The sequence below is a fragment of the Cyanistes caeruleus genome, chromosome 35 (genome assembly GCF_971803275.1).
Source record: "Cyanistes caeruleus chromosome 35, bCyaCae1.hap1.1, whole genome shotgun sequence".
Lineage (NCBI taxonomy): Eukaryota > Metazoa > Chordata > Aves > Passeriformes > Paridae > Cyanistes > Cyanistes caeruleus.
This window is the reverse complement of record NC_141736.1, coordinates 330361-358188: the sequence shown is the minus strand read 5'-3', so window position 1 is coordinate 358188 and position 27828 is coordinate 330361. Positions and strand designations below refer to the sequence as shown.

Here is a 27828-nt window from a genome sequence, read left to right as displayed (position 1 = left end):
ATTGGGCTCTGGATCAGGTTCCAGGTGTCCCCAGGTGTGTTTTGGGTGTCCCCAGCTGTCCCCAGCTGTCCCAGCTGTCCCAGGTGTGTCCCCAGCTGTCCCCAGCTGTCCCAGGTGTGTCCCCAGGTGTGTCCCCAGGTGTCCCAGGTGTGTCCCCAGCTGTCCCCAGGTGTGTCCCCAGCTGTCCCAGGTGTGTCCCCAGCTGTCCGAGGTGTGTCCCCAGCTGTCCCCAGGTGTGTCCCCAGCTGTCCCAGGTGTGTCCCCAGCTGTCCCCAGGTGTGTCCCCAGCTGTCCCAGGTGTGTCCCCAGCTGTCCCCAGCTGTCCCAGGTGTGTCCCCAGCTGTCCCAGGTGTATCCCCAGCTGTCCCAGCTGTCCGAGGTGTGTCCCCAGGTGTGTCCCCAGCTGTCCCCAGCTGTCCCCAGGTGTGTCCCCAGCTGTCCCCGCTGTCCCCGCAGTTCCTGGACGCCGACACGGTGCTGCTGAACCCCGACACCCTGCGGGTGCTGATGGCCGAGAACAGAACTCTGGTGGCGCCGATGCTGGACTCGCGCGCGGCCTATTCCAACTTCTGGTGCGGCGTCACCGCACAGGTGAGGGACACGGACAGGGACAGGGGTGGGGACAGGGACATGGACAGGGATGGGGACAGGGAAGGGGGTGGCCATTCCTGCTGGGGCTATTCCTGGGGCCGTTCCCCCATTCCCAGTTCCCATTCCCATTTCCCATCCCAGTTCCAGTTCCCATTCCCATTCCCATTCCCAGTTCCCATTCCCAGTTCCCATTCCCAGTTCCCATTCCCAGTTCCAGTTCCCATTCCCAGTTCCCATCCCAGTTCCCATTCCCAGTTCCCATCCCAGTTCCCATTCCCAGTTCCCATTCCCAGTTCCCATTCCCCCATTCCCATTCCCAGTTCCCATCCCAGTTCCCATTCCCAGTTCCAGTTCCCATTCCCAGTTCCAGTTCCCATTCCCAGTTCCAGTTCCAGTTCCCATTCCCAGTTCCAGTTCCAGTTCCCATTCCCAGTTCCAGTTCCCATTCCCAGTTCCAGTTCCCATTCCCAGTTCCCATCCCAGTTCCCATTCCCAGTTCCCATCCCCATTCCCAGTTCCAGTTCCCATTCCCAGTTCCTATTCCCAGTTCCCATTCCCAGTTCCCATTCCCATTCCCAGTTCCCATTCCCAGTTCCCATTCCCAGTTCCCATTCCCATTCCCATTCCCAGTTCCCATTCCCCATTCCCAGTTCCCATTCCCAGTTCCCATTCCCAGTTCCCATTCCCAGTTCCCATTCCCATTCCCATTCCCAGTTCCCATTCCCAGTTCCCATCCCAGTTCCCATTCCCAGTTCCCATTCCCAGTTCCAGTTCCCATTCCCATCCCCATTCCCATTCCCAGTTCCCATTCCCATTCCCATTCCCAGTTCCCATTCCCATTCCCAGTTCCCATTCCCAGTTCCCATTCCCAGTTCCCATTCCCATCCCCATTCCCATTCCCATTCCCATTTCCCATCCCCATTCCCATTCCCAGTTCCCATTCCCAGTTCCCATTCCCATTCCCAGTTCCCATTCCCATCCCCATTCCCATTCCCAGTTCCCATTCCCATTCCCATCCCCATTCCCAGTTCCCATTCCCATTCCCATTCCCAGTTCCCATTCCCATCCCCATTCCCATTCCCATTCCCAGTTCCCATTCCCAGTTCCCATTCCCAGTTCCCATTCCCAGTTCCCAGTTCCCATTCCCAGTTCCCATTCCCATCCCAGTTCCCATCCCAGTTCCCATTCCCAGTTCCCATTCCCATTCCCATTCCCAGTTCCCATTCCCAGTTCCCATTCCCAGTTCCCATTCCCATTCCCAGTTCCCATTCCCAGTTCCCATTCCCATTCCCAGTTCCCATTCCCATTCCCATTCCCAGTTCCCAGTTCCCATTCCCAGTTCCCATTCCCATTCCCAGTTCCCAGTTCCCATTCCCAGTTCCCATCCCCATTCCCATTCCCAGTTCCCATTCCCATTCCCATTCCCATTCCCGTTCCCGTTCCCAGGGTTATTACCGCCGCACCGCCGCGTACCTGCCGATCCGGCGCCGGGAGCGCCGCGGTTGTTTTGCGGTGCCCATGGTTCACTCGGCGTTCCTGCTGGAGCTGCGCCGGGAGCGCTCCGGGGCCTTGGCCTTCCACCCGCCCCCGCCGGGATACCACGGGGCCCTGGACGACATCCTGGTGTTCGCCGCCGCCTGCCGGCACGCGGGTACGGGATCCTTGGGATCACTGGGATCACTGGGATCACTGGGATTGGGATCACTGGGATCATTGGGATTGGGATCATTGGGATCACTGGGATCACTGGGATTGACATCCTGGTGTTCGCCGCCGCCTGCCGGCACGCGGGTACGGGATCCTTGGGATCACTGGGATCCTTGGGATCACTGGGATTGGGATCACTGGGATCATTGGGATTGGGATCATTGGGATCATTGGGATCACTGGGATTGACATCCTGGTGTTCGCCGCCGCCTGCCGGCATGCGGGTACGGGATCCTTGGGATCACTGGGATCCTTGGGATGGGATCGTTGGGATCACTGGGATCATTGGGATTGGGATCATTGGGATCACTGGGATCACTGGGATTGGGATCACTGGGATCACTGGGATGGGATCCTTGGGATCACTGGGATTGGGATCATTGGGATCATTGGGATCATTGGGATCATTGGGATTGACATCCTGGTGTTCGCCGCCGCCTGCCGGCACGCGGGTACGGGATCCTTGGGATCACTGGGATCCTTGGGATCGTTGGGATCACTGGGATTGGGATCACTGGGATCACTGGGATTGACGTCCTGGTGTTCGCCGCCGCCTGCCGGCACGCGGGTACGGGATCCTTGGGATCACTGGGATGGGATCACTGGGATCATTGGGATCATTGGGATCACTGGGATCATTGGGATAGGGATGGGATCATTGGGATTGGGATCATTGGGATCATTGGGATCATTGGGATCACTGGGATTGGGATCCTTTGGATCGTTGGGATGGGATTGTTGGGATCGTAGGGATCATTGGGACTGGGATCATTGGGATCCTTGGGACTGGGATGGGTTTGGGATGGGTTTGGGATTGTTTGGGATGGGTTTGGGATTGTTTGGGATGGGTTTGGGATTGGTTTGGGATTGTTTGGGATGTTTGGGATTGGTTGGGATGGGTTTGGGATTGTTTGGGATGGGTTTGGGATGGGTTTGGGATTGTTTGGGATGGGTTTGGGATTGGTTTGGGATGGTCAGGATGGGTTTGGGATGGTTTTGGGATTGTTTGGGATGTTTGGGATTGTTTGGGATTGTTTGGAATGTTTGGGATTGTTTGGGATGGGTTTGGGATTGTTTGGGATTGTTTGGGATTGTTTGGGATGTTTGGGATGGGTTTGGGATTGTTTGGGATTGTTTGGAATGTTTGGGATGGCTTTGGGATTGTTTGGGATGTTTGGGATGGGTTTGGGATTGTTTGGAATGTTTGGAATGTTTGGGATGGGTTTGGGATTGTTTGGGATTGTTTGGAATGTTTGGGATTGGTTTGGGATTGTTTGGGATGTTTGGGATTGGGCTGGTTGGGCAGGGCTGGGATTTGGGATCAGCTTTGGGTGATCCCAGCATGGGAACGACGCCCCCATCTTGATCCCAGTCCATTCCCGATCCCGCCATTCCCGATCCCGCCGTTCCCGCCGCTCCAGGGGTGCAGATGTTCGTCTCCAACCGGGAGCAGTTCGGGTTCCTGCCGGTGCCGCTCCCGTCCCGGAGCTCCCTGCGCGACGAGGCCGAGAACTTCCTGCACGTCCAGCTGGAGATCATGGGTCAGATCCCCAGGGATCCCCAGGGGTTCGGGGCTGATTCCTCTGGGATTCGGGGCTGATTCCTCTGGGATTTGGGGCTGAATCCTTTGGGATTCGGGGCTGAATCCTTTGGGATTTGGGGCTGAATCCTTTGGGATTTGGGGCTGAATCCTCTGGGATTCGGGGCTGATTCCCCTGGGATTTTGGGCTGAATCCTTTGGGATTTGGGGCTGAATCCTCTGGGATTCGGGACTGAATCCTTTGGGATTTTGGGCTGAATCCTCTGGGATTTTGGGCTGAATCCTTTGGGATTTTGGGCTGAATCCTCTGGGATTCGGGGCTGAATCCTTTGGGATTTGGGGCTGAATCCTTTGGGATTTGGGGCTGAATCCTCTGGGATTCGGGGCTGATTCCCCTGGGATTTGGGGCTGAATCCTTTGGGATTCGGGGCTGAATCCTTTGGGATTTTGAGGACCAATTCCCACAGGATTTGGGACCAGTTCCTTTGGGATTTTGGGTCTGATTCCCACGGGATTTGGGGCTGAATCCTTTGGGATTTTGGGGCTGAATCCTTTGGGATTTTGGGGCTGAATCCTTTGGATTTTGGGGCTCATTCCCCTGGGATTTTGGGAACCAATTCCTTTGGGATTTTGGGGTCCATTCCCACGGGATTTTGGGCCCATTCCCACGGGATTTTGGGGCTCATTCCCCTGGGATTTTGGGGCCCATTCCTTTGGGATTTTGGGGTCCATTCCCACGGGATTTTGGGGCTCATTCCCCTGGGATTTTGGGAACCAATTCCTGTGGGATTTTGGGGTCCATTCCCACGGGATTCTCCCGTTCCCGCAGTGAAGCTCCCTCCGGCCGAGCCCTCCCCCAACGTTTGGGTCCCTCCCAAAGTCCTGGACAAGCTGGGATTCGATGAGGTGAATTCCCTGGATTTTCCCATTTTCCCCTGGATTTTGGGTGGATTTCCCCTGATTTCCCCATTTTTTCCTGGATTTTGGGTGATTTCCTCATTTTCCCCTGGATTTTGGGTGGATTTTCCCTGATTTTCCCCTGGATTTTGGGTGGATTTCCCCTGATTTCCCCCTGGATTTTCCCTGATTTTCCCCTGGATTTGGAGTGGATTTTCCCTGATTTTCCCCTGGATTTTGGGAGAACTTTCCCTGATTTTCCCCTGGATTTTGGGTGAATTTTCCCCTGGATTTTGAGTGAATTTCCCCTGATTTCCCCCTGGATTTTCCCTGATTTCCCCTGGATTTTGGGTGAATTTCCCCTGATTTTCCCCTGGATTTTGGGTGGATTTCCCCTGATTTCCCCATTTCCCCCCGGATTCCGGCTGAACCCCCCGTTCCCTCCCTGATCCCCGCTGGATTTCCCCCTTCCCCGCCGGCATCCCCGGGAATTCCGCCCTTCCCAGGTTTTCCTGATCAACCTGCGGCGCCGCTCGGACCGGCGGGCGCGGATGCTCCGGACGCTGCGCGAGCTGGGAATCGCCCCCAAGCTGGTGGAGGCCGTGGACGGGCGGTGAGCGCCGGGAGAGGGCCGGGAATTCCCGGGATTGGCTGGGAATTGGCTCCCGAGCCGCCTTCCGGAACGTTCCAGGGCGCTGAACAGCAGCCAGGTGGAGGCGCTGGGGGTGCGGATGCTGCCGGGGTATCGGGATCCGTTCCACGGCAGGCCCCTGACCCACGGCGAGATCGGCTGCTTCCTCAGCCACTTCCGCGTCTGGCAGGAGGTCAGGGAGCTCGGGAATCCCTCGGGAATTTGGGGGAATTTTTGGGGGAATTTTGGGGAATTTTTGGAATTTTTGGGGGGAATTTTTTTGGGATTTTTTGGGAATTTTTTGGGGAATTTTTGGGGGGAATTTTTTGGGAATTTTGGGAAATTTTGGGGGATTTTTTTGAATTTTTGGGGGGAATTTTTTTGAATTTTGGGGAATTTTGGGGATTTTTTGGAATTTTTTGGGAATTTTTTGGAATTTTTGGGGGGAATTTTTTTGAATTTTGGGGAATTTTTGGGGATTTTTTGGAATTTTTTGGGGATTTTTTGGGAATTTTTTTTAATTTCTGGGGGGAATTTTTTTGGAATTTTGGGGAATTTTTTTGGATTTTTTGGAATTTTTGGGGGGATTTTTGGGAATTTTTTGGGAATTTTTGGGGGGATTTTTTGTGGATTTTTTTTTTACTTTTTCGGATTTTTGGGGGATTTTGTTGGAATTTTTTTTTGTGTTTTCTGGGGGACTTTTTGGGAATTTGGGTGGATTTTGGATGAAGTTGGGGTGGATTTGGGTGGGTTTGGGGTGGATTTTGGTGGATTTTGGGTGGAATTTGGGTGGATTTTGAGTGGATTTGGGCAGATTTTGGTGGATTTTGGGTGGATTTTGGGTGGATTTTGGGCAGATTTAGGTGGATTTTGGGTGGATTTGGGCAGATTTAGGTGGATTTTGGGTGGATTTGGGCAGATTTAGGTGGATTTTGGGTGGATTTTGGGTGGATTTGGGTGGATTTTGGGTGGATTTGGGCAGATTTAGGTGGATTTTGGGTGGATTTGGGCAGATTTTGGTGGATTTTGGGTGGATTTTGGGCAGATTTAGGTGGATTTTGGGTGGATTTAGGCAGATTTAGGTGGATTTTGGGTGGATTTTGGGTGATTTTGGGTGGATTTTGGGTGAATTTGGTGGATTTTGGGCGCTCCCAGATCGCCGAGCGGGGCCTGCAGCGCTCGCTGGTGTTCGAGGACGATTTGCGCTTCGAGGTTTTCTTCCGGAGCCGCCTGACGGAGCTGATGGAGCAGCTGGAGCAGGCGGGGATCTCCTGGGACCTCATGTGAGCCTTCATCCTCCTCCTCATCCTCCTCATCATCCTCATCCTCATCATCCTCCTCATCCCTGTCCTTTGGGACCTCATGTGAGCCTTCATCCTCCCCATCCTCATCATCCTCATCATCCTTCTCATCCTCATCATCCTCCTCATCCTCATCATCCTCCTCATCCTCCCCATCCTCCTCATCCTCATCATCATCCTCCTCATCCTCATCATCATCCCTGTCGTTTGGGACCTCGTGTGAGCCTTCATCCTCCTCATCCTCCTCATCCTCCTCATCCCAAAACTCATCCCAATCCCCTGGGACCTCGTGTGAGCCTTCATCCTCCCCCTCCTCCTCCTCATCCTCCTCATCCTCCTCACCCCACTGCTCCCCATTTCCTGAGGCCTCTTGGATCCCACTGATCCCGATAATCCCATTGATCCCGATAATCCCATTGATCCCTGATCCCATTGATCCCTGATCCCATTGGTCATTGATCCCATTGATCGATCTTGATAATCCCACTGACCTCACTGATCCTGACCCCATTGATCCCCTGACCCCTGACCCTGATCCTGACCCCGATCCTGACCCCAATCCTGACCCCCTGACCCCAATCCTGACCCATTGACCTCAATCCTGACCCCATTGACCCCTGACCCCAGTGACCCCTGACCCCAATCCTGACCCCGTGACCCCGCAGTTACCTGGGCCGGAAGCGTCTGGAGCCGGCGGGTTCGGAGCGATCCCATCAATGCCCCTGACCCCGATCCTGACCCCATTGACCCCATGACCCCAATCCTGACCCCGTGACCCCAATCCTGACCCCATGACCCCAATCCTGACCCCGTGACCCCAATCCTGACCCCGTGACCCCGCAGTTACCTGGGCCGGAAGCGTCTGGAGCCGGCGGGTTCGGAGCGATCCCACCAATGCCCCTGACCCCACTCCTGACCCCATTGACCCTGTGACCCTGTGACCCCAATCCTGACCCCGTGACCCCAGTCCTGACCCCGTGACCCCGCAGTTACCTGGGCCGGAAGCGTCTGGAGCCGGCGGGTTCGGAGCGATCCCACCAATGCCCCTGACCCCGATCCTGACCCCATTGACCCTGTGACCCTGTGACCCCAATCCTGACCCCGTGACCCCAATCCTGACCCCAATCCTGACCCCGTGACCCCAATCCTGACCCCGTGACCCCGCAGTTACCTGGGCCGGAAGCGTCTGGAGCCGGCGGGTTCGGAGCGGGCGGTTCCGGGCGTGCGGCACCTGCTGCGCCCGGGCTACTCCTACTGGAGCCTGGGCTACGCCCTGGGGCTGAGCGGGGCCAGGAAGCTCCTGCAGGCCGAGCCCCTGGGGAAGATGGTGCCCGTGGACGAGTTCCTGCCCCTCATGTTCGACAGACACCCCAGGTAATGGGATTTGGGATTTATGGGATCAGGGATTTATGGGGTTTATGGGATTTGGGATTTATGGGGTTTGGGGTTTGGGGTTTATGGGGTTTGGGGTTTATGGGATTTATGGGATTTATGGGATTTGGGATTTATGGGGTTTGGGGTTTGGGGTTTATGGGGTTTGGGGTTTATGGGGTTTGGGGTTTGGGATTTGGGGTTTGGGGTTTGGGGTTTATGGGGTTTGGGGTGCTGATCCCCTGGGGAAGATGGTGCCCGTGGATGAGTTCCTGCCCCTCATGTTCGACAGACACCCCAGGTACGGGGTTTGTGGGATTTGTGGGATATTTGGGATTTGGGATCAGGGATTTATGGGATCGGGGATTTGGGGTTTATGGGAATGTGGGATGTGTGGTACAGGGATCAGTTCCTGCCCCTCTATTCAACAGACACCCCAGGTAATGGGATTTGGGGTTTATGGGATATTTGGGGTATTTGGGATATTTAGGATTTGGGATATTTGGGATTTGGGATATTTGGGATCAGGGATTTATGGGGTTTGGGGTTTATGGGATTGTGGGATGTGTGGTACAGGGATCAGTTCCTGCCCCTCGTGTTCCACAGACACCCCAGGTAACGGGATTCGGGATTTATGTGATTTGGGGTTTGGGGTTTATGGGATATTTGGGGTTTATGGGATTGGGAATGTGAGATATGTGGGACAGGGATGAGTTGCTGCTGTTTTTCCCATTTTCCCTCACTTTTCCCCTGTTTTTCCTGTTCTTTCCTTATTTTCACCCCATTTTCTTCACCCACTTTTCCCCCATTTTTCCTCCCATTTTTTTCCCATTTCTCCCCATTTTTTCCCATTTTCTCCCCATTTTTCCCCATTCCTCCCCATTTTTTTCCCATTTCTCCCCATTTCCCCCCATTTTTTTCCCATTTTCACCCCGTTTTCACCCCGTTTCTCCCCATTTTCACCCTGTTTTTCCCATTTTCACCCCGTTGCTCCCATTTTCACCCTGTTTTCACCCCGTTTCTCCCCGTTTCTCCCCGTTTTTCCCCATTTCTCCCCATTTCCTCCCATTTTTTTCCCATATTCACCCCGTATTCACCCCGTTTCTCCCATTTTCACCCCATTTCCCCCCATTTTTCCCCATTTCTCCCATTTTTCCCCCATTTTCCCCCCATTTTCACCCCGTTTCTCCCCATTTCCCCCCATTTTTTCCCCACTTTCCCCCCGTTTCTCCCCATTTTCACCCTGTTTCTCCCCGTTTTTCCCCATTTTTCCCCATTTCCCCCCGTTTCTCCCCGTTTCCCAGCCCCGAGTACTCCCGCTACTTTTCCCGGCGGGATCTGGAGGCGTTTTCGGCGGAGCCGCTGCTGCTGTTCCCCACTCACTACACGGGGGAGCCCGGCTACGTCAGCGACACCGAGACGGCCCCGGCGCCGCCGCGCGACGAGCTCTGACCCCAATAAAACTCACACTTGGATTTTTAAACGGCTTTTTGCTATTTTTATTTTCGGGATTTTTTTTGGGATTTTTGGGGATTTTTTATGGGGTTTTTTGGGGTTTTTTGGGGATTTTTTGGGGATTTTTTATGGGTTATTTTGGGGTTTTTTGGGGATTTTTTATGGGGTTTTTTGGGATTTTTTTTTGGATTTTTTGGGGATTTTTTATGGGTTATTTTGGGGTTTTTGAGGAAGTTTTTTCTGGGTTTTATTGGGATTTTTTCTGGCTTTTATTGGGATTTTTTCTGGGTTTTATTGGGATTTTTTTTTGGATTTTTTTGGGATTTTTTCTGGGTTTTATTGGGATTTTTTCCAGGGTTTTTTGGGATTTTTTCTGGGTTATTTTGGGATTTTTTCCAGGGTTTTTTGGGATTTTTTCTGGGTTTTTTGGGATTTTTTCTGGGTTATTTTGGGATTTTTTCTGGCTTTTATTGGGATTTTTTCTGGGTTTTTTGGGATTTCTTTTTTGATTTTTTTGGGGATTTTTCTGGGTTATTTTGGGATTTTTTTCTCGGATATTTTGGGGTTTTTTGGGGATTTTTTCTTGGGTTTTTTGGGATTTTTTCTGGCTTTTATTGGGATTTTTTCTGGGTTTTTTGGGATTTCTTTTTTGATTTTTTGGGGGATTTTTTATGGGTTATTTTGGGATTTTTTTCCAGGTTATTTTGGGATTTTTTCTGGCTTTTATTGGGATTTTTTCCAGGCTTTTTTGGGGGATTTTTTTGGGATCTTTGGGTAAATTTTTGGGGTTATTTTGGGGATTTTCTTTGGATATTTTGGGAATATTTTGGGGATAATTTGGGATATTTTGGGGATATTTTTGGGGATAATTTGGGAATATTTTGGAGATAATTTGGGATATTTTGGGATATTTTGGGGATATTTTGGGATATTTTTTGGGGATAATTTGGGACATTTTGGGGATATTTTGGGGATATTTTGGGGATATTTTGGGGCTCAGAGCTCATCGTGCTCCTCGTGCCCAGGTGTTTCGGGCTCCCTGCAGGGATTTGGGGATATTTTGGGGATATTTTGGGGATAATTTGGGATATTTTTTGGGGATAATTTGGGATATTTTGGGAATATTTTGGGGATAATTTGGGATATTTTGGGGATATTTTGGGGATAATTTGGGATATTTTGGGGATGTTTTTGGGGATGTTTTTGGGGACATTTTGGGGACATTTTGGGGCTCAGAGCTCGTCGTGCTCCTCGTGCCCAGGTGTGTCGGGCTCCCTGCAGGGATTTGGGGATATTTTGGGATATTTTGGGGATAATTTGGGATATTTTGGGGATATTTTGGGGATAATTTGGGATATTTTGGGGATGTTTTTGGGGATGTTTTTGGGGACATTTTGGGGACATTTTGGGGCTCAGAGCTCGTCGTGCTCCTCGTGCCCAGGTGTGTCGGGCTCCCTGCAGGGATTTGGGGATATTTTGGGATATTTTTTGGGGATAATTTGGGATATTTTGGGACATTTTGGGGCTCAGAGCTCGTCGTGCTCCTCGTGCCCAGGTGTGTCGGGCTCCCTGCAGGCCGCAGGTGTCTCCAGCTCCAGCAGGTACTCGCAGCGGCTCGGCTCCGACGCCGCCGTCACCGCCGTGTCCCGGCCACACCTGAGCCGCACCTGGCAGGGGACAGCACAGCTCAGACACACCTGGGACACCTGGGACACCTGGGACACACCTGGGGACATCTGGGGACACCTGGGGACACCTGGGACACATCTGGGGACACCTGAGATACACCTGGGGACACCTGGGGACACCTGAGATACACCTGGGGACACACCTGGGGACACCTGGAAATAGCTGAGCACAACTGGGGACACACCTGGGACACAGCTGGGGACATTGTGGGGGCTCAGGTGACACAGGACAGGTGACACACAGGTGACACAGGTGACACAGGTGTCACTCACCGTGGTGGCTCTGTTGGGTCCCTGCCAGCACCCCGTGCTGCTCACACAGGTGTGACACAGGACAGGTGACACACACACACAGGTGACACACACACACAGGTGACACACACACACAGGTGACACACACAGGTGACACAGGTGACACAGGTGACACACACAGGTGACACACACACACAGGTGACACACACACACAGGTGACACACACAGGTGACACAGGTGACACAGGTGACACACACAGGTGACACAGGACAGGTAACACACACAGGTGTGACACACACACAGGACAGGTGACACACACAGGTGACACAGGTGACACAGGTGACACACACACACAGGTGACACACACAGGTGTGACACACACACAGTGACACAGGTGACACAGGACAGGTGACACAGGTGACACACACAGGTCACACAGGTGACACACAGGTGACACAGGTGACACAGGTGACACAGGTGTGTCACTCACCGTGGTGGCTCTGTTGGGTCCCTGCCAGCACCCCGTGCCCCCCTCGTATTTTTGGGCCCCGAATTTGTCGCCTTCGGGCCCCGCCCAGGAGCCCCAGAGCCTGTGGGGGAGGGGCCAGGTGAGCGCAGGTGACGTCACGGGGTCAGGTGACATCATGGGGGTCAGGTGACATCACGGGGGTCAGGTGACGTCATGGGGGGGTCAGGTGACGTCATGGGGGGGGTCAGGTGACATCATGGGGAGGTCAGGTGACACCAGGGGCTGTCCCCGGGCGTCCCCAGGGTGGTTTTGGGGGGGATTTGGGTTTTTTTGGGTGTTTTTGGTGAGATTTTGGGGGTATTTTGGGGGTTTTTGGGGGTTTTTGGGGTGTTTTGGGGGTTTTTGGGGTATTTTGGGGATATTTTTGGGGTGTTTTGGGGGTTTTTGGGGTGTTTTGGGGTTTTTTGGGGTATTTTTGGGGTGTTTTGAGGGTTTTTGGGGTATTTTGGGGATATTTTTGGGGTGTTTTTGGGGTGTTTTGGGGGTTTTTGGGGTGTTTTGGGGGTTTTTGGGCTATTTTGGGGATATTTTTGGGGTGTTTTTGGGGTGTTTTTGGGGTGTTTTGGGGGTTTTTGGGGTGCTTTTGGGGTGTTTTGGGGGTTTTTGGGGTGCTTTTGGGGTGTTTTGGGGTGCCCTGACCCCAGGTTGGTCTCGGCGCCGCCGTTTTTGGGTCTCTGGGTGACGCGCTGGAAGGGGCAGAGCCGGTACAGGTACCTGGGGGGGGAGGGGAAATTCGGGGTCAGGACCCCCCCAAACCCCGTGGGACCCCTCCCCAAAACACCCCCAGACCCCAAAATCCTCCCCCAGACCCCAAAATCCTCCCAGAACCTTCCAAGAATCCCCCAAAATCCCCCCCAGATCCCCTCCAGGACCCCCCAAATTCCCCCAAAACCTCTCAGGACCCCCCCAGATCCCCCCAAATCCCCTCCAGGACCCCCCAAATCCCCCCAAAACCTTTCAGGACCCCCCCAGATCCCCCCAAATCCCCTCCAGGACCCCCCAAATCCCCCCAAAACCTTTCAGGACCCCCCAAAATCCCCCCAAATCCCCTCCAGGACCCCCAAAATCCTCCCCAAATCCCCTCCAGGACCCCCCAAATCCCCTCCAGGACCCCCCAAAATCCCCCAAACCCTTTCAGGACCCCCCAAATCCCCCCCAGGACCCCCCAGGACCCCCAGCCCCCTCCCCACTCACTCGCTGGTGCCCAGCTCCCAGCACTGGTTGTACAGGTACGAGAATTCCCCCTCGGGCCCGAAATCCATCCCCAGTTCCAGCTCCAGGGCCCTGGGGGGGCACAAAAAGGGGCTCAGGGGGGTCCCCAAAACCCTCCCGGACCCCTCCCCAAAAAAATCCCCATCTCCAAAACCCCCCCAGAGCCTCAAACCCCCCCAAACCCTACAGGGGCTCAGGGAAACTGAGGCACGAGGGGGCGTGAAAGGGGTTTGGGGTCCCCCAGGTGATTTTTGGGGTCCCCCAGGTGATTTTTGGGGTCCCAGGTCAGTTTTTGGGGTCCCCAGGTGATTTTTGGGGTCCCAGGTCAGTTTTTGGGGTCCCCAGGTCAGTTTTTGGGGTCCCCCTCACCTGATCCCCTCCTCGGCCTCCTTCAGCTCCCGCTCGGCCGCGGCCAAATCGTCCCGAGCGCGTTGGGCGGCTGGGGGGGCAAAGAGGGGTCAGAACCCCCCAAAAACCCCCCAAAAACCCCTCGGGACCCCCAAAAACCCCCCAAAAACCCCTCGGGACCCCCCAAAACCCCCCAAAAACCCCTCGGGACCCCCAAAAACCCCCCAAAAACCCCTCGGGACCCCCAAAAACACCCCAAAAACCCCCCCAAAAACCCCTCGGGACCCCCCCAAACCCCCCCAAGGACCCCCCCAAATTCCCCATTCCCCCTCCCCAAACCCTCCAAAATCCTCCCCAGGACCCCCCAAAACTCCCCCAGCACACCCCAGACCTACCCAGGACCCCCCCAAAATCCCCTCAAACCCCCCCAAAACCCTCCCAGGACCCCCAAAAACTCCCCAAGACCCCTCAAAACCCTCCCAGGACCCCCCAAACCCCCCCAGAACTCCCCAAAATCCCCCCAGGAGCTCCCAGGACCCCCCAAATCCCCCCCAGGACCCCCCAAATTTCCCATTCCCCCTCCCAAAACTCCCCCAAACCCCCCCAGGACCCCCCAAAATCCCCCCAGGACCCCCCAAACCCCCCCAAATTTCCCATTCCCCCTCCCAAAACCCCCAAAAACTCCCCCAAACCCCCCCCAGGATCCCCCAAAATCCCCCCCAGGACCCCCCAGGACCCCCCCAATCCCCCCCAATCCCCCCACCATCGATCAGCTCCTGCGTGGCCTCGTCGAAGGGCGGCTCCTCCTGGGGGGGCCCCTCCCCCTCCTGGGGGGCCGGGGGGGGCACCTGGGGGTGGGGGAGGGGTCAGGGGGGTCCCCACCCCCCCCGATTTGGGGTGGGGGATGGGGGAGACCCCGAAATTCGCAAATTTTCCCGTTTTTAAGGGAATTTTCAGCTGAAATTTTGGGGTTTTTTGGGGGCCCCCCCCCCCAAACCTGCTCGGGGCCTTCCTCTTCCTCCTCCTCCTCCTCCTCGGGCTCCTCCTCCTCCTCTTCCTCCTCGGGGGGGGTCTGGGGGGGCTCGGGGTGCTCCTGGGGGGGGTCAGGGAACCCCAAAATTGGGGGGAGACCCACCCCAAAAACCCCAAAAACCTCCCTAAAAAAAAACCTCCAGAAAACCCAAATTTGGGGATTTTAACCCCAAAAAAAACTTCAAATTTTGGGGATTTTCACCTCAAAAAAAACCCCAAATTTGGGGATTTTAACCCCAAAAAAATCCCTCAAATTTGGGGATTTTCAACTCAAAAAAAACCCCAAATTTGGGGATTTTAACCCCCAAAAAACCCCCAAAATTTTGGGATTTTCAGCCCCAAAAAAACCCCAAAATTTTGGGATTTTCACCCCCCAAAGAAACCCCAAATTTGGAACTTTTCACCTCAAAAAAAACCCCAAATTTTGGGATTTTCACCCCCCAAAAAAAACCCAAATTTTGGGATTTTCACCCCCAAATTTTGGGATTTTTCACCCCAAAAAATTCCCCGAATTTTGAGCCCCCCCAGCCCCCCCCAAACCCCTCCCGATTTCGGGGACCCCTCCCCAAATTCCCGCTCACCTTCGCTCGGAGCCGCCCCCGGGCGCTGCCCCAGATCCGCTCCCGGAAGGTTCCGGAATCCACGGAGCCCGCGGGGCCCAGCAGAGCCTGGGGGGGGAGGGGCAGCCCCAGGAGATGGGGATTTTTTTGGGGAGGTTTTGGGGATTTTTGGGGATTTTTTGGGGATTTTTTTGGGATTTTTTGGGAATTTTTTTGGGATTTTTTTGGGGATTTTTGGGGATTTTTGGGGGATTTTTTTGGGATTTTTGGGGGATTTTTGGGGATTTTTTGGGGGATTTTTTGGGGATTTTTGGGGATTTTTTGGGGAATTTTTGGGGATTTTTTGGGGATTTTTTTGGGATTTTTTGGGAATTTTTTGGGATTTTTTGGGGATTTTTTTTGAGGATTTTTGGGATTTTTTGGGGGATTTTTTTGATTTTTTGGGGGGGATTTTTGGGATTTTTTTGGGGAGGTTTTTGGGATTTTTTGGGGGATTTTTTTGGGATTTTTTGGGTGTTTTTTGGGGATTTTTGGGATTTTTTGGGGATTTTTTTGGGGGGATTTTGGGGGATTTTTTGGGATTTTTTGGGATTTTTTTGGGGATTTTTGGGGATTTTTTGGGGATTTTTGGGGATTTTTGGGGGATTTTTTTGGGATTTTTTGGGGATTTTTTGGGGGGATTTTTTGGGATTTTTGGGGGATTTTTGGGGATTTTTTGGGGATTTTTTTGGGATTTTTGGGGGATTTTTGGGGATTTTTTGGGGATTTTTTGGGGATTTTTGGGGATTTTTGGGGATTTTTGGGGATTTTTTGGGGGATTTTTTGGGATTTTTTTGATTTTTGGGGGATTTTTTTTGAGGATTTTGGGGATTTTTTGGGGAATTTTCGGGGGGATTTTTTTGATTTTTGAAGCATTTTTTTTTGAGGATTTTGGGATTTTTTGGGGGGATTTTTGGGAATTCTGGGGGGATTTTTGGGGGGTTTTTTGGGGGATTTTTTGGGGGTTTTTGGGGTTTTTTTGGGTTTTTTTGGGGGATGCTTTGGGGTTGTTTTGGGGTTATTTTTGTGACTTTTTTGGATTTTTTTTGGGTTGTTTTTGGGGCTTTTTGGGGAATTTTTTGGGGTTATTTTTGTGATGTTTTGGGGGATTTTTTGGAGTTATTTTTGTGATTTTTTGGGGTTCTTTTGGGGATGTTTTGGGGTTATTTTTGTGATGTTTTTAATGGTTTTTTTGGGTTATTTTTGGGTTTTTTTGGGGTTATTTTGGGGATGTTTTGGGGTTATTTTGGGGTTATTTTTGTGATGTTTTTGGAGGTTTTTTTGGGGTTCTTTTGGGGATGTTTTGGGGTTATTTTTGTGATGTTTTTAATGGTTTTTTTGGGTTATTTTTGGGTTTTTTGGGGGTTCTTTTGGGGATGTTTTGGGGTTATTTTGGGGTTATTTTTGTGATGTTTTTGGAGGTTTTTTTGGGGTTTTTTGGGGTTCTTTTGGGGATGTTTTGGGGCTATATTTGGGTTATTTTTGTGATGTTTTTGGGTTTTTTTGGGTTTTTTTGGGTTTTTTTGGGGTTCTTTTGGGGATGTTTTGGGGTTACTTTGGGGTTATTTTTGTGATGTTTTTGGAGATTTTTTTGGGGTTCTTTTGGGGATGTTTTGGGGTTATTTTTGTGATTTTTAATGGGTTTTTTTGGGTTATTTTTGGGTTTTTTTGGGGTTCTTTTGGGGATGTTTTGGGGTTATTTTTGTGATGTTTTTGGAGATTTTTTGGGGGTTCTTTTGGGGATGTTTTGGGGTTATTTTTGTGATGTTTTTGGGTTTTTTTGGGGTTCTTTTGGGGATGTTTTGGGGTTACTTTGGGGTTATTTTTGTGATGTTTTTGGGTTGTTTTGGGGTTCTTTTGGGGATGTTTTGGGGTCTCACCTCGGCCTCGGCGTCGTCCAGCTCAGGGTGGGCTCGGAGCTCAGCCAGGCTCAGCCTGGAGGGGTCAGGGAGGGGTCAGGACCCCCCAAAAACCTCAAAACTCCCCCAAAGACCCCCCAAAATCCCTCAGGGACCCCCAAAATCCCCCCCAGGACCCCCCAAACCCCTCCCAGGGGGGTCCCTCCAGCACCTGGGGAGGGATTTTGGGGCAATTTTGGGCTTTTTTGGGCATCTCTGGAGTGGGGGAAAAACTCAAGATACCCCCCCCAGGACCCCCAAAATTCTCTGGGGGACCCCAAAATTCTCTGGGGACCCCAAAATTCCCTGGGGGACCCCAAAACCCTCCCGGGGACCCCAGAACTCGCCGTCCATCCCCGTCCGAGTCGAGGTCAGCGAAGGCTTCGGCCGCTCTGGCCTCGTCCTGAGCCGCTGCTGCCGCCGCCCTCTGCTCTGTTTGGGGGTTTTGGGGGGGTCTGAGGGCTTTGGGGACCCCAAAATTCAATCTGAGACCCCCAAAAACCCCCCCAGGACCCCCCCCCAATTCCCTCCTGTGCTCCCCCCCCCCCCCCCCCCGTCGTTGCTCGTTTGGTTTCGTCCGTGGCGCCCATCAAAAATTTCCCCCCCAAAAAACACAAAAAAACCCAAAAAAACCCCCCAAAAAAACCCCCAAAAAACCCCAAAAATACCCCCCAAAAAAACCCCCAAAAAACCCCAATAAACCCCCCCAAAAAAACAAAAAAAACCCCATAAAAATCCACCCCAAAAAACCCTTAAAAAAACCCTAAAAAAACCCAAAATAACGCCAAAAAAACCCCAAAAAACCCCAAAAAAACCCCCCCAAAAAACCCCAATAACCCCCCCAAAAAACAAAAAAAAACCCATAAAAAACCACCCAAAAAACCCCTTAAAAAAACCCAAAATAACCCCCAAAAAAACACAATAAACCCCCATAAAACCCCCAAAAAACCCCAATAAACCCCCCAAAAAAACCCAAAAAAACCCCCAAAAAATTCCCCAAAAAACCACAATTAACCCCAAAAAAACCCCCCAAAAAAACCCAATAAACCCCCCAAAAAAACCCCATAAAAAAACACCCAAAAAACCCCTTAAAAAAACCCAAAAAAAACCCAAAAAAACCCCCCAAAAAAACCCCAATAAACCCCCCCAAAAAACAAAAAAAAAACATAAAAAACCACCCAAAAAACCCCCCAAAAAACCAAAAAAAAACCCATAAAAAAACCCCCAAAAACCCCCAAAAAACCCCAATAACCCCCCCAAAAAACCAAAAAAAAAAAATCCCATAAAAAACCACCCAAAAAACCTCTTAAAAAAACCCAAAATAACCCCCCAAAAACCACAATAAACCCCCAAAAAAACCCACAAAAAACCCCAATAAACCCCCCAAAAAACAAAAAAAAACCCATAAAAAAACCCCCAAAAAACCCCAATAAACCCCCCCAAAAAAACCCAAAAAAACCCCCAAAAAATTCCCCAAAAAACCACAATTAACCCCAAAAAAAACCCCCAAAAAAACCCAAAAAAACCCCAGAAGACCCCCCAAAAAGCCCCAATAACCCCCCCAAAAAACCAAAAAAACCCATAAAAATCTACCCCAAAAAACCCTTAAAAAAACCCTAAAAAAAACCAAAATAACCCCAAAAAAAACCCCAAAAACCCAAAAAAAACCCAAAAAAAACCCCCAAAAAACCCCAATAACCCCCCCAAAAAACCAAAAAAAAAATCCCATAAAAAACCACCCAAAAAACCTCTTAAAAAAACCCAAAATAACCCCCAAAAAACCACAATAAACCCCCCAAAAAACAAAAAAAAAACCCATAAAAAAACACCCAAAAAACTCCTTAAAAAAACCCTATAAAAACCCAAAAAACCCCCCAAAAAACCCAAAAAAAACCCCCCAAAAAAACCCCAATAAACCCCCCAAAAAACCAAAAAAAAAAACCCCATAAGAAACCACCAAAAAAACCCCTTAAAAAACCCTAAAAAAAACCAAAATAACCCCCAAAAAAACCCAAAAAAATCCCCCAAAAAAACCAAAAAAACCCCAAAAAAACCACAATAAACCCCCCAAAAAACCTAAAAAAAAAAACCCCAAAAAATCCCCCAAAAAAACATAAAAAATCCCCCAAAAACCCCCAAAAAACCCCCAAAAAAACCCCAAAAAAACCCCCAAAAAACCCAAAAAAATCCCCCAAAAACCCAAAAAAATCCCCCAAAAAACCCAAAAAAATCCCCCAAAAAACCAAAAAAACCCCAAAAAAACCACAATAAACCCCCCAAAAAACCTAAAAAAAAAAACCCCAAAAAATCCCCCAAAAAACCCAAAAAATCCCCCAAAAAACCCAAAAAAAACCCCCAAAAAACCCAAAAAAACCCCAAAAAACCCAAAAAAGAACCCCAAAAAACCCAAAAAAATCCCCCAAAAAACCCAAAAAAACCCCCAAAAAACCCAAAAAAATCCCCCAAAAACCCAAAAAAACCCAAAAAAATCCCCCCAAAAAACCAAAAAAACCCCAAAAAAACCACAATAAACCCCCCAAAAAACCTAAAAAAAAAAACCCCAAAAAATCCCCCAAAAAACCCAAAAAAATCCCCCAAAAAAACCCCAAAAAAACCCCAAAAAACCCAAAAAAAAACCCAAAAAACCCAAAAAAATCCCCCAAAAAACCCAAAAAAAACCCCAAAAAACCCAAAAAAACCCCAAAAACTCCCAAAAGACCCCCCAAAAAGCCCTAATAAACCCCCCAAAAAATAAAAAAAAAACATAAAAAACCATCCAAAAAACCCTTAAAAAACCTTAAAAAAACCCAAAATAACCCCCCAAAAAAACCCCAATAAACCCCAAAAAACCCCCCAAAAAAACCCCAAAAAAACCCAAAAAAACACAAAAAAATCCCCCAAAAAACCCAAAAAAACCCCATAAAAACCCCATAAAAAAACCCCAAAAAACCCCTTTAAAAAAACCCTAAAAAAAACCCAAAATAACCCCCAAAAAACCCAAAAAAAACCAAAAAAAACCCCAAAAAACCACAATAAACCCCCCAAAAAACCAAAAAAAAAAACCCCAAAAAAATCCCAAAAAAATCCCCAAACCCCCCAAACCCCCCAAACCCCCCAAATCCCCCCCGAACCCCCCCGAACCCCCCCGTACCCCCCCACTTGCGCTGGTGCTCGGCCCTGGCCGCCTGCTCGGGCGCTTCCGCCGCCTCCTTGGCCGCCCTGAGGCTCCCCAGGCGCTGCTGCAGCTCCTCCCGCGCCTCCTGCAGCGCCCCCAGGCGCGCCTGCCGAGCCCAGAACAGAGCCGGGTCACACCCGGGTTGTGCTGGAATTGTACTGGAATTGTACTGGAGTTATCCTGAAATTGTCCTGAAATGATCCTGAAATGATCCTGAAATTATCCTGGAATTATCCTGAATTTATCCTGAATTTATACTGAAATTATCCTGGAATTATCCTGAATTTATCCTGAATTTATCCTGGAATTATCCTGAATTTATCCTGAATTTATACTGAATTTATCCTGAATTTATCCTGAAATTGTCCTGAATTTATCCTGAAATTATCCTGAATTTATCCATAAATTACACTGGGTTTATACTGGAATTGTACTGGAATTGTACTGGATTTATACTGGATTTATCCTGAATTTATCCTGAAATTACACTGGGTTTATACTGGAATTATCCTGAAATTATCCTGAATTTATCCTGAATTTATCCATAAATTACACTGGGTTTATACTGGAATTATCCTGAATTTATCCTGAAATTATACTGGATTTATCCTGAAATTGTCCTGAAATTATCCTGAAACTGTCCTGAAATTATCCTGAATTTATCCTGAATTTATCCAGAAATTGTCCTGAATTTATCCTGAAATTATCCTGAATTTATCCTGAATTTATACTGAAATTATCCTGAATTTATCCTGAAATTATCCTGAATTTATCCTGGAATTGTCCTGAATTTATCCTGGAATTATCCTGAATTTATACTGAAATTATCCTGAATTTATACTGAAATTATCCTGAATTTATCCTGAAATTATCCTGAATTTATCCTGAAATTATCCTGAATTTATCCTGAATTTATCCTGAATTTATCCTGAAATTATCCTGAAACTGTCCTGAAATTATCCTGAAATTATCCTGAATTTATCCTGAATTTATCCTAAAATTGTCCTGAATTTATCCTGAAATTATCCTGAAATTGTCCTGAATTTATCCTGAAATTATCCTGAATTTATCCTGGAATTATCCTGAAATTATCCTGGAATTATCCTGAATTTATCCTGAAATTATCCTGAATTTATCCTGAAATTGTCCTGAATTTATCCTGAAATTATCCTAAAATTATCCTGAATTTATCCATAAATTACACTGGGTTTATACTGGAACTATACTGGAATTATACTGAATTTATCCTGCCCCAAAAATGCCCCAAAATCCAAAAAAAACCCCTTAAAAAATCCCCAAAAAATAAAAAAAAAAATCCCCCAAATTCCCCCAAATTCCCAAATTCCCTGGAATTCCCAAATTCCCAATTTTTTCACCCATTTTCCTTCGGCTGCCTCCCAAACACCCCCCAAAAAAACCCCCAAAAAACCCTGAAAAATGCCCTAAAATCCAAAAAAAACCCTCAAAAAATACAAAAAAAATCCCAAAAATTCCCAAAAAATTCCCAAAAATTCCCCAAAAATTCCCAAATTCCCTGGAATTCCCAAATTCCCGATTTTTTCACCCTTTTCTCCCATTTTCCTTCGGCTGCCTCCCAAACACCCCCCAAAAAAATCTGAAAAATGCCCCAAAATCCAAAAAAAACCCCCCAAAAAATCCCAAAAAAATCCAAAAAAATCCCAAAAAATTCCCAAAAATTCCCAAAAATTCCCAAATTCCCTGGAATTCCCAAATTCCCGATTTTTTCACCTGTTTCTCCCGTTTTCCCTCGGCTGCCTCCTGCACCAGGCGCTGCCTCAGCGCGAATCCTTCCCTGGCCAGGGCGGCCGAGCGCAGCCGAGCCTCGCGTTCCCTCCGGCCCCGCTCCCTGGGAACCCCAAAATTCACCTGGGGGGCCCCAAAATTCACCTGGGGGGCCCCAAAATTCACCTGGGGGGTCCCAAAATTCACCTGGGGGGCCCCAAAATTCACCTGGGGGGTCCCAAAATTCACCTGGGGGTCTCAAAATTCACCTGGGGGGCCCCAATATTCATCTGGGGGGCCCCAATATTCATCTGGGGGGCCCCAAGATTCACCTGGGGGGTCCCAAAATTCACCTGGGGGGCCCCAAGATTCACCTGGGGGGTCCCAAAATTCACCTGGGGGGCCCCAAAATTCACCTGGGGGTCCCCAAAATTCACCTGGGGGTCTCAAAATTCACCTGGGGGGCCCCAAAATTCACCTGGGGGGCCCCAAAATTCACCTGGGGGGTCCCAAAATTCACCTGGGGGTCTCAAAATTCACTTGGGGGGTCCCAAAATTCACCTGGGGGTCCCCAAAATTCACCTGGGGGTCTCAAAATTCACCTGGGGGGTCTCAAAATTCACCTGGGGGGTCCCAAAATTCACCTGGGAACCCCAAAATTCACCTGGGGATCCCAAAATTCACCTGGGGGGCCCCAAAATTCATCTGGGGGTCTCAAAATTCACCTGGGGGGCCCCAAAATTCACCTGGGGGGTCCCAAAATTCACCTGGGGGTCTCAAAATTCACCTGGGGGGCCCCAAAATTCACCTGGGGGTCCCCAAAACTCCGGGAACCCCAAAATTCACCTGGGGGGCCCCAAAATTCACCTGGGGGGGCCCCAAATTCACCTGGGGGGTCCCAAAATTCACCTGGGGGGCCCCAAAATTCACCTGGGGGTCCCCAAAACTCCGGGAACCCCAAAATTCACCTGGGGGGGCCCCAAAATTCACCTGGGGGGTCCCAAATTTCACCTGGGGGTCCCCAAAACTCGGGGACCCCCCCCTGAGCCCCTCCCAGCCCCCCCAGTTTCACCTGCAGGTGTTCTCACAGCCGGCCCCGCTCCCCCACTCGTCGGTGCCGTCGCAGCAATCTGGGGGTGAGGGGTCAGCACAGGGGGGGACCCCAAAAACATCGAGAATCACCCCAAAATCACCCCCAAAATCCCCTCAAATCACCCCAAAATCCCCCCAAAAATCCCCTCAAAATCCCCCCAAAATCCACCCCAAAAACCCCACCCAGAACACCCCCAAAAAAACCCCAAAATCACCCCAAAATCCCCAAAAAATTCCCCCTTAAATCACCCCAAAATCCCCCCAAAAAAACCCTCAAAATCCCCCAAAAAAACCCCAAAATCCCCCCAAATCACCCCAAAAATCCCCCTAAATCACCCCAAAATCACTCCGAAACACCCCTAAAATCCCCTCAAATCCCTTCAAATCACCCCAAAAATTCCCCCCAAAATCCCTCCCAAACCCCCCCAGTCCCCCCCAGGACCCCCCAAAATCCCCCCCAGGACCCTCAAAATCCCCCCCAAAATCCCCCCCAAATCCCCCCAGGACCCCAAAATCCCCCCCAGGAACCCCCAAAATCCCCCCCAGGACCCCCTGAGATCCCCCCCAGCCCCCCGAAGCCCCCCAAATCCCCCCCAGGACTCCCCCCAATCCCCCCCAGGACCCCCCAAATTCCCCCAATCCCCCCCAGGACCCCCCCAAATCCCCCCCAGCCCCCCGAAGACCCCCCCAAACCCCCCAGGACCCCCCAAATTCCCCCCTATCCCCCCCAGGACCCTCTGAGATCCCCCCCAGTCCCACCCAGGACCCCCCAATCCCCCCCAGGACCCCCCAAACCCCCCCAGGACCCCCAAAAATCCCCCCCAGGACTCCCCCCAATCCCCCCCAGGACTCCCCCAAATCCCCCCCAGTCCCCCCCAAACCCCCCCAGGACCCCCCAAATTCCCCCCTATCCCCCCCAGGACCCCCTGAGATCCCCCCCAGGACCCCCCAATCCCCCTCAGGACTCCCCAATCCCCCCCAGGACCCCCCAAATTCCCCCCTATCCCCCCCAGGACCCTCTGAGATCCCCCCCAGTCCCACCCAGGACCCCCCAATCCTCCCCAGGACCCTCCAATCCCCCCCAGGACCCCCCAATCCCCCCCAGGACCCCCCGAAGCCCCCCGCCCACCGCAGACGCCGTCGTTGACGTGAGCCGCGGGGATGCTGCGGGGCCGGTGCCCGGCGTTGGTGCAGTGGAAGCGCCCGTTGGGGCAGGCGGGGGTCCCTGGGGGGGATTTGGGGGGTCCCCGTGAGTTTGGGGGGTCCCTGAGAGTTCGGGGATCACCCAGAGAGACACTGGAGACCCCTCCCCAAAATTTGGAGGGGCGGGAAAGTCCCAAAAAGCGAGGAGGGGGCTCTGGGGAAGGGGAGTTTTGAGGGTTTGGGGGGATTTGGGGGGGATTTGGGGGTCCCTGGGGGGGACTTGGGGGGTCCCCGTGAGTTTGGGGGGTCCCTGAGAGTTCTGGGATCACCCAGAGAGAGACTGGAGACCCCTCCCCAAAATTTGGGGGAGCGGGAAAGTCCCAAAAAGCGAGGAGGGGGCTCCGGGGAAGGGGAGTTCTGAGGATTTGGGGGTCCCTGAGGAGCATTTTGGGGGTCCCTGGGGGGGATTTTGGGGGTCCCCGTGAGTTTGGGGGCTCCCTGAGAGTTCGGGGATCACCCAGAGAGAGACTGGAGACCCCTCCCCAAAATTTGGGGGAGCGGGAAAGTCCCAAAAAGCGAGGAGGGGGCTCTGGGGAAGGGGAGTTCTGAGGGTTTGGGGGGGATTTTGGGGGTCCCTGGGGGGGATTTGGGGGGTCCCCGTGAGTCTGGGGGCTCCCTGAGAGTTCGGGGATCACCCAGAGAGACACTGGAGACCCCTCCCCAAAATTTGGAGGGGCGGGAAAGTCCCAAAAAGCGAGGAGGGGGCGCTGGGGAAGGGGAGTTTTGAGGGTTTGGGGGGATTTGGGGGGGGATTTTGGGGGTCCCTGGGGGGGATTTGGGGGGTCCCTGTGAGTCTGGGGGGTCCCTGAGAGTTCGGGGATCACCCAGAGAGACACTGGAGACCCCTCCCCAAAGTTTGGAGGGGCGGGAAAGTCCCAAAAAGCGAGGAGGGGGCTCTGGGGAAGGGGAGTTTTGAGGATTTGGGGGTCCCTGAGGAGCATTTTGGGGGTCCCTGGGGGGGATTTTGGGGGTCCCCGTGAGTTTGGGGGGTCCCTGAGAGTTCGGGGATCACCCAGAGAGAGACTGGAGACCCCTCCCCAAAATTTGGGGGAGCGGGAAAGTCCCAAAAAGCGAGGAGGGGGCTCTGGGGAAGAGGAGTTTTGAGGGTTCGGGGGGATTTGGGGGTCCCTGGGGGGGATTTTGGGGGTCCCTGGGGGGGATTTTGGGGGTCCCAGGGGGGATTTTGGGGTTCCTTGGGGGTATTTTGGGGGTCCCAAGGGGGTTTTGGGGGTCCCGAGTTGGTTTTTGGGGCAGTTCTGGGGCTGCCTTTGGGGTTTTTGGGGCGGTTTTGGGGTTTTGGAGAGTCCTGTGAGTTGGGACGGTTCTGGGGGGATTTTGGGGGTCCCGAGTTGGTTTTTGGGGGTCCCGGGGGGTTTTTGGGGGTCCTGAGTTGGTTTTTGGGGGTCCCAGGGTGGTTTTGAGTGATCCCAGGGGGGTTTTTGGGGGTCCCAGGGTGGTTTTTGGGGGATTTTTGGGGGTCCAGAGTCGGTTTTTGGGGGTCCCAGGTGGGTTTTTGGGGGTCCCGAGTTGGTTTTTGGGGGTCCCAGGGTGGTTTTGAGTGATCCCAGGGGGGTTTTTGGGGGTCCCAGGATGATTTTTGGGGGGTTTTTGGGGGTCCAGAGTCGGTTTTTGGGGTCCCAGGTGGGTTTTTGGGGGTCCCAGGTGGGTTCTGAGTGATCCCAGGGTGGTTTTTGGGGGTCCCAGGGTGGTTTTTGGGGGGTTTTTGGGGGTCCAGAGTCGGTTTTTGGGGGTCCCGGGGGGTTTTCGGGGGTCCCGAGTCGGTTTTTGCGGGTCCCGGGGTCGCACCGGGCTCGTCGGAGCCGTCCCGACAGTCGCAGTAGTCGTCGTTGACCCAGGCGAAGGCGATGGAGCCGGAACCGTCCAGGCAGCGAAACGGCCCCGAGGGGTCATAGAACGGCAGCTCTGGAACGGGAGTGGGGGGAGTGGGGGGAGTGGGGGGGATTGGGGGGGTTTGGGGGGATTTGGGGGGATTTTGGGGAGATTGGGGGGATTTGGGGGGATTTGCTGCCATGCTACAAAATGGAAAACTGAAACAGCAAGAGACAAAAATCTTACCTTTCTGAAAGGTGACATCTAACTTGCAGAGATAGCGTGGAAGTTCCTTAAAAACAAAGAGGAATGGAACATCAATTCAAATACAGGAATATAATCATGACCCTCCTCCAAAAAGACCAAAAATATCATAATTCATAAGCCACTTATCTTCTCATCCAAAAAGTGGATTTAGTAGCGCCACTTTCAGTATTAATTGAACTATCTGACAAATCTGTTTCTTAGATTTGTATCACCTGTAGTTGAATAAGGCAAAACATTCCCACATGTCTTGAGAATTCTGAAAATTCCACTGGTGGGGGAGGGGGGGATTCATCTCCCAGTTTTCCCAATAAAAACTGGCCACACCAGGAAGAGCTTTTGTCACTCTGCCATCAGTGTTTGAGGTGATTTTGGGGTGATTTCAGGGTGATTTTGGGGTTTTTGGGGGTGATTTTGGGTGATTTCAGGGTGATTTCGGGGTGATTTTGGTGTTTTTGGGGGTGATTTTGGTGTTTTTGGGGGTGATTTTTGGCGTTTTCGGGGTGCCACTCACGGCTCAGGGCCACCCCTCGGGGTCTCGGCACCGTCACCTCCGGGGGTCCGGCCAGCGCCAGCGGCAGCAGCAGCAGCAGGGGAGGGGGCACCATGGTGGGGGCTGGGGGCGGCCCCGAGTCAGGGACCCCCCAAAAATCCCCCCCAGAGCTTTCCCCATTCCTCTTCAGAGCCCCCCTCCCCACAAAAATCACCCCCAGACCCCTTAGGGCGCCACAAATCCCCCCAAAATCCACTTTAAACCCACAAATTCCCCCCAAATCCCCCCCAAATCCCCCAGACCCCCCTCAAGAACCCCCCAAAACCCCTCAGGCCCCATTTTAAACCCCCCAAATCCCTACTTTAAACCCCCAAAATCCACAAAATTCCCATTTTAAACCCCCTAAACCCCTCAGACCCCACTTTAACCCCTCAAAATTTCCCAAATCCCCCAAAATCCCACTTTAAACCCTCCAAACCCCTCAGATCTCACTTTAAACCCCCCAAAATCCTCATTTTAAACCCCCCAAAAGGCCCCAAACCCCTCAGACCCCACTTTAAACCCCCCAAATCCCCACTTTAAACCCCCAAAATCCCCCAAAATCCACAAGATCCCCATTTTAAACCCCCTAAACCCCTCCGATCCCACTTTAAAGCCCCCAAATCCCGACCCTAAGCCCCCCCAACCCCTCAGACCCCACTTTAAACCCCTCAAAAACCCCCGAACCCCCCCAAAATCCCAACTTTAAACCCCACAAAAGGCCCCAAACCCCTCAGATCTCTCTTTAAACCCCTCAAACCCCTCAGACATCACTTTAAACCCCCCAAAACCCCCCAAAATCCCCATTTTAAACCCCCCAAAAGGCCCCAAACCCCTCCCGGTACCGGCTCGGGCCTCACGCGCGCGCCTCAGGCCCCGCAGGCCGGAACCGGAAGTGGGAGGAACAAAGGAACTTCCGGTTTTCCCCCAATGGAAGC

At 51.7% G+C, this 27828-nt stretch overlaps 2 protein-coding genes across 5 annotated transcripts in view; one reads left to right on the top strand and one right to left on the bottom strand.

Moving 5' to 3' along the window:
* The window catches only part of LOC111945326 (procollagen galactosyltransferase 1), an 11280-nt gene extending 1759 nt beyond the window's left edge, over positions 1-9521 (top strand). Inside the window, exons 4-12 of one of the 3 annotated variants that reach the window (XM_086871248.1) lie at positions 457-591; positions 2038-2242; positions 3720-3839; positions 4668-4744; positions 5242-5348; positions 5427-5559; positions 6522-6649; positions 7835-8041; positions 9343-9521. In XM_086871248.1, the coding sequence (XP_086727374.1) occupies positions 457-591; positions 2038-2242; positions 3720-3839; positions 4668-4744; positions 5242-5348; positions 5427-5559; positions 6522-6649; positions 7835-8041; positions 9343-9490 (1260 nt within the window). In that variant the 3' untranslated portion in view covers positions 9491-9521. The other 2 variants (XM_086871249.1, XM_086871250.1) reach the window with 2 other exon arrangements.
* On the bottom strand, positions 9514-27828 carry PRKCSH (PRKCSH beta subunit of glucosidase II). 2 transcript variants are annotated; one of them, XM_086871251.1, is made up of 17 exons: positions 27736-27828; positions 26873-26974; positions 26071-26187; positions 24191-24286; positions 23042-23099; positions 21976-22093; positions 20203-20332; positions 17399-17483; positions 17034-17088; positions 15136-15222; positions 14520-14615; positions 14286-14370; positions 13544-13613; positions 13157-13246; positions 12602-12676; positions 11924-12023; positions 9514-11160 (listed from the first exon to the last, which is right to left on the bottom strand). In XM_086871251.1, exons 2-17 carry the CDS (start codon positions 26964-26966, stop codon positions 11020-11022), a joined length of 1497 nt encoding a protein of 498 aa, XP_086727377.1. In that variant the 5' UTR covers positions 26967-26974; positions 27736-27828; the 3' UTR covers positions 9514-11019. The 2 variants fall into 2 exon arrangements, with proteins under 2 accessions (XP_086727377.1, XP_086727379.1); XM_086871253.1 differs by having other exon boundaries at positions 27751-27769.